The sequence below is a fragment of the Pempheris klunzingeri genome, chromosome 18 (assembly GCF_042242105.1).
Source record: "Pempheris klunzingeri isolate RE-2024b chromosome 18, fPemKlu1.hap1, whole genome shotgun sequence".
In the NCBI taxonomy this organism is placed as follows: Eukaryota; Metazoa; Chordata; class Actinopteri; order Acropomatiformes; family Pempheridae; genus Pempheris; species Pempheris klunzingeri.
This window is the reverse complement of record NC_092029.1, coordinates 577,668-590,684: the sequence shown is the minus strand read 5'-3', so window position 1 is coordinate 590,684 and position 13,017 is coordinate 577,668. Positions and strand designations below refer to the sequence as shown.

At 48.7% G+C, this 13,017-nt stretch overlaps 1 protein-coding gene across 1 annotated transcript in view; it reads right to left on the bottom strand.

The window, feature by feature from the left end:
- Window positions 1–10,999, bottom strand: part of asap2b (ArfGAP with SH3 domain, ankyrin repeat and PH domain 2b) — a 27,936-nt gene extending 16,937 nt beyond the window's left edge. The window contains exons 1-12 of the mRNA XM_070849836.1: window positions 10,604–10,999; window positions 6,621–6,693; window positions 5,487–5,632; window positions 5,332–5,406; window positions 4,807–4,856; window positions 3,881–4,010; window positions 3,312–3,397; window positions 2,696–2,771; window positions 2,254–2,340; window positions 1,792–1,895; window positions 892–961; window positions 522–696 (exon numbers count right to left, since the gene is read on the bottom strand). Of these exons, the coding sequence (XP_070705937.1) occupies window positions 522–696; window positions 892–961; window positions 1,792–1,895; window positions 2,254–2,340; window positions 2,696–2,771; window positions 3,312–3,397; window positions 3,881–4,010; window positions 4,807–4,856; window positions 5,332–5,406; window positions 5,487–5,632; window positions 6,621–6,693; window positions 10,604–10,729 (1,198 nt within the window). The 5' untranslated portion in view covers window positions 10,730–10,999. The remainder of the gene's footprint in view (window positions 1–521; window positions 697–891; window positions 962–1,791; window positions 1,896–2,253; window positions 2,341–2,695; window positions 2,772–3,311; window positions 3,398–3,880; window positions 4,011–4,806; window positions 4,857–5,331; window positions 5,407–5,486; window positions 5,633–6,620; window positions 6,694–10,603) is intronic.
- Window positions 11,000–13,017: the final 2,018 nt, after the last annotated feature.

Here is a 13,017-nt window from a genome sequence, read left to right as displayed (position 1 = left end):
CTCTGCACACACACACCAGACTACATTCACTAAAACAGGGATTTAGCTGCTGGTTTAGATATGATGACTTTGAAACAAAACAAACCCTCTAACACACACTGACTGATGGAGGTAGCAGCTCTAAAATCCCTGTTTTAGTGAATGTAGTCTGGTGTGTGTGCTGTTTGTGGTTAAACCAAAAGGATCTTCCAGGTCTCTCTCTGTAGGGATCCTTTCCATGATGCTGTCACACACTTAGAATAACACTCTGAGCCTGTCAGTGGATCAAACAAGCTCTTTTAGTGGACCTACTGTGATCAGGTGCAGTTGTCCCAAAGGATCACGTTGCAGCCATTGCAGCCCGTTTGGTGGCTGCTGGCTGAGGTGATCTACTGGACCAGTTCCAACACTTTTACTACCTACCAGTCACTCAGACACCAGGATGTGGACACAGAGGATCATGGGTAGAAACACCAGAGTTCTCCTTTAAGTTAGAGTCTCCAGTTTTGACTAAAGGACCAACAACACGATCAAATCTCTACCAAGAGAAACTTGATCTTCTTCCCTGCTGCACACTGCCCCCCCCACCCGAACCCATCCTGTTCCCACCCTTCTCTCTGTCATCCTTTTCCTTATGCTCTTCCTCCTCCTCCTCCTCTTTCTCTTCCTCTGCTGCTTGCTCTGTCCTGATTGGCCGTTTGACTCTTCATGTAAAAACTTCAAAATAAAAGAACAAAAGAACAAGAAAGAAGGAAAACAAAAATAAGAAACTAAAATCTTGTGTTTTCCCCTAATTGAAATAAAAAATAAATAAACCCCAGACGGAGACTTTTTATTGGCTGATGTACATGCAGGGGGGGCGGAGCTTCTCATGCAGGTGGACCAATAGGAGGAGAGGATGTGGTGTCTTACCGTGCCGTGGGAGATGGTCAGGAAGCCGTTCCTCACCGAGCACTTCCTCTTCTGCCACACCTTCCTCAGTCTGAGGAGGACACGCGTGTTAGTGACAACACGGACGCCCACTTCATCTTTTTCTGACCTTCCTGTTAAATCTGTGTCTCGTTTCCCTAAAGCTGGTTCCCAGTTAACAGAATCGGGTTCCCGAGACATTCTGGGAACGTTTGTTGAACTCAGCGACGTCAACATGTTGAGTTTTAGAAACCAACATCATCTTCACATTCCTGCAGCGCTCAGTGGGAACCTGAAGGCACCGGGACCCTCCGGGGTGTCAGAACGTTCTGCGGGGGTTAGCTGAACGTTCCCCCTCGACGTTACATTACGATGTTAAAAATGTTCTTTCTTTACGTAAAACTGACGTCAGAACATTTCCAGAACGTTCTACACAAAAATAAAAACTGGTGGTTGAGGTGATTTATAGCAACACTACATAGAAAGAACCTGTGAGGCTCCTGTGTGGTTCCTTAGAGGTTCTCCACTGGTTCCACTGGTTCTTCAGCTTAGGTCAGTTTAGTTGGGGAGAGGTTGTCATTTGGCAAAGGTTCTATGCAGCACCTTTAAAGACACTAGATTAGTACTATAGAGCCAAAGAACCACTGAGCTCGTCAGCTAAAAGGCTACCAACAGGGAACCTCAGGGGAACGTCACAAACATGGCAGCTTTACTCCATCAGGTCATTGGAACATTTTGGGACCCTGGTGTGTTCGCCGGGTGAAGCAGAGCCAAAGAATCCTACAGTCGACTAGCATTCAGTCATTTTCTTTGTGTGGGAACATGAAATTAACCAAATCCAATAAAGACAGCGTGACAGGAAGCTGCTCTCCTGTGGAATGCTGGGACATGGAGTTCACTCACCCCTCACTTTTCTTGTAGAGGACTCCGGAGCGCTCGGTGCCGTGAGCCTTGTTGCCCTGCAGCTGATGGAGGCTGTAGCCGGAGTTCTGTTTGGCCTGAGCGTCCTGTGAGGAACCAGGTAGCATTAGCATTAGCATTAGCATTAGCATTAGCAGCCAGCAGGGAACCAATATACTTTATTGATACCCATCATGCTCTCTGCTAATCAGTCCTCCTCATCTCCTGATCAGCTTTCTGTGAGGGGAGGAGTTGGCATGCACAGGTTTTTATGGACTACAGGACGATCCTTTCAGACACCAGAACAGCTGGAGTGACTCCCAGCCCGGGGGCACCTGAGCCCAGGGGGCACCCTAGCCCCGGGGGCACCCTAGCCCCGGGGGCACCCTAGCCCCGGGGGCACGTGTAGCAGGTGTAACAGGTGTAACAGGTGCGACAGGAGAGACAGGTGTGTGAGTTTCTCACCTCTTTGTGCTCGGACTGCAGCGAAGCCTTCAGGACGTCTCGGAGCTGAATCAGCTGTTTCCTCTCTCCGTCCTGCGTCTGCTTAATCTGAACACCACAGAAGAAGAGACAGCGTCCAGATTACACACGACGCCGACGGCCGCCATCATCGGCAACACGGTGGAGTTAGTTCAGAGCATTTTCTACACGTGGATCCAGAAACATTGGAAAACCTGTTAAAGACGTTCTGAGCTGTGAAATGAACTAGAAATATTTAGGACTCTGTTTCCTCCAGTGTTCAGGCCTACATCAGCCGGGACTCCTCCTGTGTGTGTGTGTGTCTGTGTGTGTGTGTGTGTGTGTGTGTCTCTGTGTGTGTGTGTGTGTCTGTGTGTGTGTGTGTGTGTGTGAGTGTGTGTCTGTGTGTGTGTGTGTCTCTGTGTGTGTGTGTGTGTGTGCTCACTGATGTCAGGTCTGTTGCCAGCTTCTCCACTGAGGGCTTCAGACTCTCCACAGCTTTCAGTCCGTCCTGGAAAAAACTGAATGCAAACGACGGGAGAGAAACAACCACAGAATAAAAGACCTCCACAAGAAACACAGCTCCTTATCGTTTCTTTACACTTAGGACTGATCTATGGTAATCTAAGGAGATCTAAGGAGATCTAAGGCGATCTAAGGAGATCTTAGGCGATCTAAGGTGATCTAAGGTAATCTAAGGTAATATAAGGCAATCTAAGGTAATCTAAGGTAATCTAAGGAGATCTCTTTTTTAGTACTTATTTATCGTATTTTTAACTTAGTAAGTATGGAAGATACCTGAGGTAATGTGTGATGTATGTCTGCTTGGAAAGCTGCCGTGTCACTATAATTTCCTGTAGTATCTATCCTATCCTATCCTATGACGATCTAAGGCGATCTAATGTGATCTAAGGAGATCTAAGGTAATCTAAGGAGATCTAAAGTGATCTATGGTAATATAAGGAGATCTAAGGTAATATAAGGTAATCTAAGGAGATCTAAAGAGATCTAAGGTGGACGTTCTCCTGAATCATCCACTGAGTTAAACGTAGGCGACGTACTTGCACTGAGCGTGGAAATATTTGATGAGGTTCTGCAGGAAGTCGACTCCTTTCTTCACTTTGATCTCGTTCACTTTGAGGAGATACTGAGGGAGCAGAAAGAGAGACAGGTGACCTGCTGACTAACCAGCTCAGAGACAGGTGACCTGCTGACTAACCAGCTCAGAGACAGGTGACCTGCTGACTGACCAGCTCAGAGACAGGTGACCTGCTGACTGACCAGCTCAGAGACAGGTGACCTGCTGACTGACCAGCTCAGAGACAGGTGACCTGCTGACTGACCAGCTCAGAGACAGGTGACCTGCTGACTGACCAGCTCAGAGACAGGTGACCTGCTGACTGACCAATCACCTGTCACCTCCATGGACGGACACACAGACAGCACTGCAGCATCGGAGGACAACAACAGCACCGGATAAACAGTTACACATTAAAAGCAGCCACTGTGTAAAACCGGCCTCAAAGCCTGGGGAGCGTTTTGGGGGGTCGGACACAAACCAAACTGGGGGCCCACAAGCCAACATCTGTTACCACATCAGCCTACGACTAACAGGCAGCGTCCTCTTCACCTCACACATCTGCAGCTGGAAGAGCCTCCTCTCCTTCTCCATCTCCTCCGCGATCTCCCCCCCGCTGAACTCAGTGCGGATCATCCCGTGCTGCTTGGCGTGCTCCCGCTTCTCCTTCTCCAGCTTGGCTCTGAGGTCAGAGGACAGAGGTCAGAGGACAGAGGACAGAGGACAGAGGTCAGAGGACAGAGGACAGAGGTCAGAGGACAGAGGTCAGAGGACAGAGGACAGAGGTCAGAGGACAGAGGACAGAGGTCAGAGGACAGAGGACAGAGGACAGAGGACAGAGGTCAGAGGTCAGAGGACAGAGGACAGAGGACAGAGGTCAGAGGTCAGAGGACAGAGGACAGAGGTCAGAGGACAGAGGACAGAGGTCAGAGGACAGAGGACAGAGGACAGAGGTCAGAGGTCAGAGGACAGAGGTCAGAGGACAGAGGACAGAGGTCAGAGGACAGAGGACAGAGGTCAGAGGTCAGAGGACAGAGGACAGAGGTCAGAGGACAGAGGTCAGAGGTCAGAGGACAGAGGACAGAGGTCAGAGGTCAGAGGTCAGAGGACAGAGGACAGAGGACAGAGGACAGAGGTCAGAGGTCAGAGGACAGAGGACAGAGGACAGAGGTCAGAGGTCAGAGGACAGAGGACAGAGGTCAGAGGTCAGAGGTCAGAGGACAGAGGACAGAGGACAGAGGTCAGATGTCAGAGGACAGAGGACAGAGGACAGAGGTCAGAGGTCAGAGGACAGAGGACAGGGGACAGGGGACAGAGGACAGAGGACAGAGGTCAGAGGTCAGAGGTCAGAGGACAGAGGACAGGGGACAGGGGACAGAGGACAGAGGACAGAGGTCAGAGGTCAGAGGTCACAGGGCTCATGAGGAAACCTGCTCACTGACTGTTTTTAAGACTCTTTTCACGTGTTTGGTTCTTACAGCTTGGTCTCGTAATCCTTCCAGGACTTGTCGAACGGCTTCTTCAGGTCCTGGAGGAGGAGGAGACGTCACATGATTAGACCGAGCTCTGACCAATCACAGCACAGCACACACGCAGTCAGAGAGGACTTGGACCTGTGAGTCACTGCAGAAACATTTGAGGACGATAAGGAGTGTGAGGCAGAAGCAGAGCGGGCTGCACTCAGTGGCTTCTTGTTCTAGTTCAGTCCTGTTCTCTGATCTCAGCTCTGAAGCAGATGAAGTCTGTTAGGCTTTAAAAAGGCCCTTTAGTTCTGGAGCAGACTGATTCCTCTGACCCAAACCTTCACATCTCTGTTGTTGTGATAGAAAAGTAAAAAGTCTTGAAACAGAGTTTAGATCTTTAGCCGCTGCTGCTCTGGTCAAACAGCAGCAGCTTTTCTTTGACAGTAAATTGAATCTCTTCTTTCTTGGTTGGACAAAATAAGACATGTGACTGTGTGAAAGGTGACCGACAGAGAAAACACAGCTTGTTTCTCTACGAACCCCTTTGACGCCCTTCAGGTCTCCCTTCAGCAGGCTGTCCAGAGGGAAGGTGATGATGTTGTTCATGTTCTGCATCTGCAAACAAACAGGAAGTGAGGACGACGTGAGCCGAGGCCTCTGGCGGCCGCACAGGAGCCAAACGTTCGGCGCCTCACCAGGTTTTTGAAGAGCGCCGACAGCTCTTTGGTGAAGACGGCGAACTTGAGGAAGGCCGAGCCGACGTCGGCGTCCTCCCTGCACACACAGTTGTCTCCAAACTTCTCCATAGACTGGATGTACTGCTCCTCGTTGTCCACGTGGGCTGGAACACAGCACGGCAGGCGGTGAGGCGACGCCGCAGCAGCTTCACACTTTCATACAGACATTATTTCTAGAGCTGAACTTCAAATGAAATGTTTCACCGTTCTGTCAAATACATTCCATTTACTCTCCTCTGACATGAAATGCTGTTACTGCGATGAACTCTAACTTTGACAGAAACACAGTTTTATTAGAAATGGATTCATTAAATGAGTATCTAAATGAATAAAACAAAACATCATTACATTTAAATAAATTAAACTTTGACTCTTCGCATCGTTACTGATGGACAGAAAAGTCCTGCTTCAGTGTCACACGTCACTAAATCCCTGTTTTAGTGAATGTAGTCTGGTGTGTGTGCTGTTTGTGGTTAAACCAAAAGGATCTTCCAGGTCTCTCTCTGTAGGGATCCTTTCCATGATGCTGTCACACACTTAGAATAACACTCTGAGCCTGTCAGTGGATCAAACAAGCTCTTTTAGTGGACCTACTGTGATCAGGTGCAGTTGTCCCAAAGGATCACGCTGCAGCCAGTTTTGTGTTGGACTACTTTTAGATCAGTAAAACCTGAGAATATTTAGTGTGGCTCAGTGTTATTGTCTCTGCAGGCAGGCAGCTGAGGCAGGCGTGCCTCCCTCGGCATGCTGGGACGGGACGGCGGTATGACAGGAATGTCTGAAGGTGAGACTCCACCTGCCTGAACACAAACCCACCACACAGACACTCAAACGCACCGTCAGCTGGACTCCAGGACACCAGCAATGAGCCGACTTTAAAGGGACATTTCAACCATCTATCCCACTTCTACACAATAAAGTCACTGATGAGACATTCTGAGTGTTTGTGAAGCCAAAAGCAGCCGCAGCCTCGCTGCAGGTGAGGTGGGTGAGGTGGGTGAGGTGGGTGAGGCGGGTGAGGTGGGTGAGGCGGGTGAGGCGGGTGAGGTGGGTGAGGCAGGGCGGGGCTTTATGCTCACAGCTGTCACTCACCCAGACCAGACGTGTTGATGGCCTTCACCGACTTCTTGATCTTATACAGAACCGATCTGTCCACGTCCAGAGCCTGAAGGGGGACAAACACAGTCAGGACCCACAGACCAGAACCAGAACCAGAACCAGACACCTCTCCTGTTATCTCCAAAACTCACCAACATATACTGTATATATACAGTATATGTTGGCGTACAGTGCACCTAATGTACCCCATCCCAGAGTATCTCTTCTTCAGTGGACATACACTGGAAGGCTAAAGCTGGAGTTTTGCAGTAGCGTGTCTGACCTCATGTCCCTGCCGGGGACCCGTAGCAGAGACACCTGAGATCTGCCGTCCTGTACGTCCATCAAACTCCAGAGGGAGGAAACATTCATTCACCCGCTCAGTCCTGATCGGGGACGAGAGACTAAAATCTTTTTTTTTTTTTTAATGTCACGCGATCTACCCGCACTACCTTCGTGATCGACCAGTAGATCGCGACCGACGTATTGGGCACCCCTGGTTTACACCACAGTCAAAACAACACTACATTTCCCATGAGCCTCTGCAACCGTGGTGTCATGTTCACAGCACCTTGAGTCAGCTGACCTCATAACAAACACTGTCTCTTTTCATAAAGAGCAGCTCAGACCAAAGACACAACATGAGCAGACAAGAAGAACTCCCCTTTAACAGTAGAACTCCCCTTTAACTGGAAGAACTCCCCTTTAACAGTAGAACTCCCCTTTAACAGTAGAACTCCCCTTTAACAGTAGAACTCCCCTTTAACTGGAAGAACTCCCCTTTAACAGTAGAACTCCCCTTTAACTGGAAGAACTCCCCTTTAACAGGAAGAACTCCCCTTTAACAGTAGAACTCCCCTTTAACAGGAAGAACTCCCCTTTAACAGTAGAACTCCCCTTTAACAGGAAGAACTCCCCTTTAACAGTAGAACTCCCCTTTAACTGGAAGAACTCCCCTTTAACAGTAGAACTCCCCTTTACCAGGAAGAACTCCCCTTTAACAGAAAGAACTCCCCTTTAACAGTAGAACTCCCCTTTAACAGTAGAACTCCGCTTTAACAGAAAGAACTCCCCTTTAACAGTAGAACTCCCCTTTACCAGGAAGAACTCCCCTTTAACAGTAGAACTCCCCTTTAACTGGAACCCTGAGATGAAGGTTCGTCAGAGAACTGATCACACTGACGGTTCGTGGCAGTTAAACATGTCTGGACTCGACAGAGGGGCTCTCAGAGGTGGAGGAGAGGGATCCAGCGGAGGGAGAGACGGGTGGAGGCCGGTCTTGTCAGGACTCGATCAGACGGGTGAGGCTCCGTCGTCGCCCCCGGGACTGCTGGGCGGGAACTTCCCAGCATGCAACAGGAGGAGGAAGACACGAGCTGCACTCACACCTGAAGCAGCTTCAAATGTGTCTGGAAATATATTGTGACTGATTTCAGTCCTCCAGACATGCTGATGTTCATGAGATGATAATAAACTGAACACCTGAGAACCTCACCTGTGGGAACCTGCACCTACTCACGAGAACTACAAGAACCCTGAAACTCAGCTCTCCAATATTTGATGGACCAGAACTTACTACATGAACATCCTGCTGTGCTGAAGAAGATTGTAAACTAGAGACTGAGAGCAGAAGCTCATGATACCGACCAATCAGAGGACGCTTCTTTATAGACTGATACCGACCAATCAGAGGACGCTTCTTTATAGACTGATACCGACCAATCAGAGGACGCTTCTTTATAGACTGATACCGACCAATCAGAGGACGCTTCTTTACAGACTGATACCGACCAATCAGAGGACGCTTCTTTATAGACTGATACCGACCAATCAGAGGACGCTTCTTTACAGACTGATACCGACCAATCAGAGGACGCTTCTTTATAGACTGATACCGACCAATCAGAGGACGCTTCTTTATAGACTGATACCGACCAATCAGACGCTTCTTTACAGACTGATACCGACCAATCAGAGGACGCTTCTTTACAGACTGATACCGACCAATCAGAGGACGCTTCTTTATACAGACTGATACCGACCAATCAGAGGACGCTTCTTTATAGACTGATACCGACCAATCAGAGGACGCTTCTTTATAGACTGATACCGACCAATCAGAGGACGCTTCTTTACACAGACTGATACCGACCAATCAGAGGACGCTTCTTTATAGACTGATACCGACCAATCAGAGGACGCTTCTTTATACAGACTGATACCGACCAATCAGAGGACGCTTCTTTATAGACTGATACCGACCAATCAGAGGACGCTTCTTTACACAGACTGATACCGACCAATCAGAGGACGCTTCTTTATAGACTGATACCGACCAATCAGAGGACGCTTCTTTACACAGACTGATACCGACCAATCAGAGGACGCTTCTTTATACAGACTGATACCGACCAATCAGAGGACGCTTCTTTATACAGACTGATACCGACCAATCAGAGGACGCTTCTTTATACAGACTGATACCGACCAATCAGAGGACGCTTCTTTATAGACTGATACCGACCAATCAGAGGACGCTTCTTTATAGACTGATACCGACCAATCAGAGGACGCTTCTTTACACAGACTGATACCGACCAATCAGAGGACGCTTCTTTATAGACTGATACCGACCAATCAGAGGACGCTTCTTTATACAGACTGATACCGACCAATCAGAGGACGCTTCTTTATACAGACTGATACCGACCAATCAGAGGACGCTTCTTTATAGACTGATACCGACCAATCAGAGGACGCTTCTTTACACAGACTGATACCGACCAATCAGAGGACGCTTCTTTATAGACTGATACCGACCAATCAGAGGACGCTTCTTTACACAGACTGATACCGACCAATCAGAGGACGCTTCTTTATAGACTGATACCGACCAATCAGAGGACGCTTCTTTATACAGACTGATACCGACCAATCAGAGGACGCTTCTTTATAGACTGATACCGACCAATCAGAGGACGCTTCTTTATAGACTGATACCGACCAATCAGAGGACGCTTCTTTACAGACTGATACCGACCAATCAGAGGACGCTTCTTTATAGACTGATACCGACCAATCAGAGGACGCTTCTTTATACAGACTGATACCGACCAATCAGAGGACGCTTCTTTATAGACTGATACCGACCAATCAGAGGACGCTTCTTTATAGACTGATACCGACCAATCAGAGGACGCTTCTTTACAGACTGATACCGACCAATCAGAGGACGCTTCTTTACAGACTGATATAATTGAATGGAATAATGTTGCTGCTTTGACGTCTTAAGAAGCTGCAGTGAGTGCTGGAGGACTGTGACTGACTGTGACTGAAGTTATTGGAGAAGTCAGAGAACGCTGCGTCTCTAACTGCTCTCTGCAGACGACCTTTGACCTCTGACTACCGGTTCCTCATATCGGTCCGGTTAAGCAACGCACTGGAGCGCCGTGTTGCAAAACAAAGCAGCGGGTCTGCGCTCTGACTGAGAGCTGCAGTTTCACCATGAGGAAGCTTTTCTCTCGGTTCCTCTTTCAGCAAGAAACTGACTTTTGAGGTGAAACTCGCCTCAAACGTCTTCATGCCGCCACAGTTTGAAGTTTATTCTGTCTGTAAAAACTGAATCTACTGCCTGATCGAGTGCAGGAGCAGTTCAATGGACAGGTTTCATCAGAGGAAGTGGTGACAAAGTGACTCAGGTTGAGCTGAAATGGGAACAAACGGTCGTCTGGTTTCCTGGTTGTAGTTGAACAGGTGGTGTCCTGGTCTCATGGTCCAGTCAGAGGAGCTCCACCTGTGTGTTGGTGTCAAACCTCCATAGTGGGGACCCAACCTGACGCTGCCCCTGCTCAGGACACCGAAGGCTCAAACTGTTAGTTTAGAGGGGCCAGGTGAGCAGCCCCCCCGCTCTATGGTCCCCACAAGGATAGAGGCACAAGGAAAGATGTGTGTGTGTGTGTGTGTGTGTGTGTCCTCACCTCCTCCAGAGCTGCCACCGCGTTCCTGCAGTGGGACATCCGGGTGGAGAAGCTGGAGGTGGTGGGGGCCTTGTAGTCCTCATTGGTCTCCGCGATAAAGTCCGTGACGCTGATGAGCTCCGGCATCGCGAGCTCCAAACGGTCCCACCGTGTGAGCTCAGGTGACGCACAGCTCCTCAGGTGCGGCTCACACACCTGGACTGATCCGCGCGGTCGCTACCGAAGATCGTCTCGTGCGTGCGGCGCTCACTCCTGCTCATGCCGGGGGCTCGGAGCGGATCTTCTCTGGCTGCGGGAGCCTCCGGGAACTCCGTCCTGCTGCTGCACCTCCTGCACGGGCTGCACCGGGCGGGGCGGGGGCACAGAGAGGCGGAGCGGCAAGAGCTCTCACTCCGCTGCGACTTTCCTGCGACCGCCAACACACACCCACAGTAACATCCAGGAAGTGACGCCCTTTCAAAGTAAATACCGGGTCCATCCTGTCAGCCGCTCCGGGGGTACTTCGGGGGGGTGTCACACTCCGAGGGCCACTGTGTAAAATTTATTTATATTTATTTTTTTATTTATTTATTTTTTTTATTGATCCCTCAGTGGGGAAACTTTGCTGTTAAATATATTAATACTTATATTAATATACTGTTATTTTGTACTTTTACCAAAATAAAGCTCTGAATGCAGAACTTTCTAACAGATTCTTTTTATTTTGTCGTGTCGACTGTTTCTAAATCAGATCATTCACAGACTTTTCTGTCACTGTTTAATGGAGCTGCTCAAACCAGACAATCAATAAAAGATAATCAAGTCATGACAACAGCTGAAGGGCAGCAGGACGGTCAGGTGACCTGTCACACTGTCAGAGCTACAGTACCACAGAGCTCCATGTACAGGAAGTACAAGTACAGGAAGTACATGAAGTGTAAGTACATGAAATACATCACAGTATAAGTACAGGAAGTACATGAAGTATAAGTACATGAAGTACATCACAGTATAATATAAAGGTGTAATGAGCTCCAGCTTCATCTATAATGTGAAATATTGATTATTATTCAATTTCCTGTCTCGTCTCACCTCTTCAGCTCTTGAGTGATCCATCGTCTCAAACATAGATGATCTTTGACACCTGCCTGGTGGTAAGGGGGGCGGAGCCAATGGCTGAAACACACATGAGTGTTTCCTCTAATAGTCACCTGTGTGTCATGTTAATTCTGCTTGTAGGACTGATCCATATTTACCCCTGATCAGTTTCTATCGATCACTTAATTTGTGTAATTAATCACATCAGCCCCCCCCCCCCCCCCCCCCCCCCCCACCACCACCACCACCAAATAAAGGGCTAAAGGAAGAGTTGTACCTGTTTGTGTGTTGCAGGTAAACCGTGTGTGATGTTAGTGGAGCTGATGTGATTAAAGAATAGAAACATGAGAGGCACTGAGAGACAAAACAGGAGGAGAAGAACAGAAAACATTCATTTAAAGTTATTTTGTTGAGGCGTCACTTTAATTTACGACCCTCTGAAGTCATGAAGGCCAAAGTGTCCTCTCAGTGATGCAGCAGGGTTAAATTCATATTTCTGAATTAAACAGTCACTTCTAGACTCTTCAATAAATGTTGAGTCCGTTTGGCCGGCGACTTCGACTATGTTTTAAATTTTGCCCCCCCCCCCCGATATAAACCATCCGATGCATTCAGGTGTGTCAGGATTCTTTTACACATCAGGTTCCCTGGAGGATTCGGCACTGTTGAAATGAACGTTACATTTTTAAAGGACCCTGGGTCACCTGTTTAAAAACAGCAGCACCTGCTCAGGTTCTTCCTCAGGCTCAGTGGCTGTAACCTCTCTGATGGTGCTTTTCCATCACAGTTTTAGCTCGACTCGACTCGACTCGACTATGCGGCACAAACACAAACACACTAAGGACGTGGAGCGTTTGGTTTGTGTGGATCCGTTCACCTCGTTCAGAAATAATAAAAACACTCGGTCTGTTTCCAGGTTTAAAAACGGAGGGTTTGTTTCTTGTGAACGAGTCGCTCTCATGACTCATCCAGTGATGTCACTCCCTGGCCAATCAGTGGCCTGCAGTCTGGTGACGTCACATTTTCAGCTCGACTTGCTTGGAACCCCGGCAGAGGAGGGACTAAAATAGTACCTGGTACCAGGAACTGTCACCTGGTGGAGAACCAGAAAGACTGAGCCGAGCCGAGCTGAGCCAAGTCGGTGCTGGTGGAAAAGCGCCATGAGAGAAGCTGTGCAGCTCTGTCCTCAGTTCTCAGCTCCCAGTCCTCCAGTCTGACAGAGCTGGACCTGAGTAACAATAACCTGAAGGATTCAGGACTGAAGCTCCTGTCTGCTGGACTGGGGAGTCCACACTGTCCACTGGAGACTCTCAGGTTAGAGGTCAACAGGTTAAAGA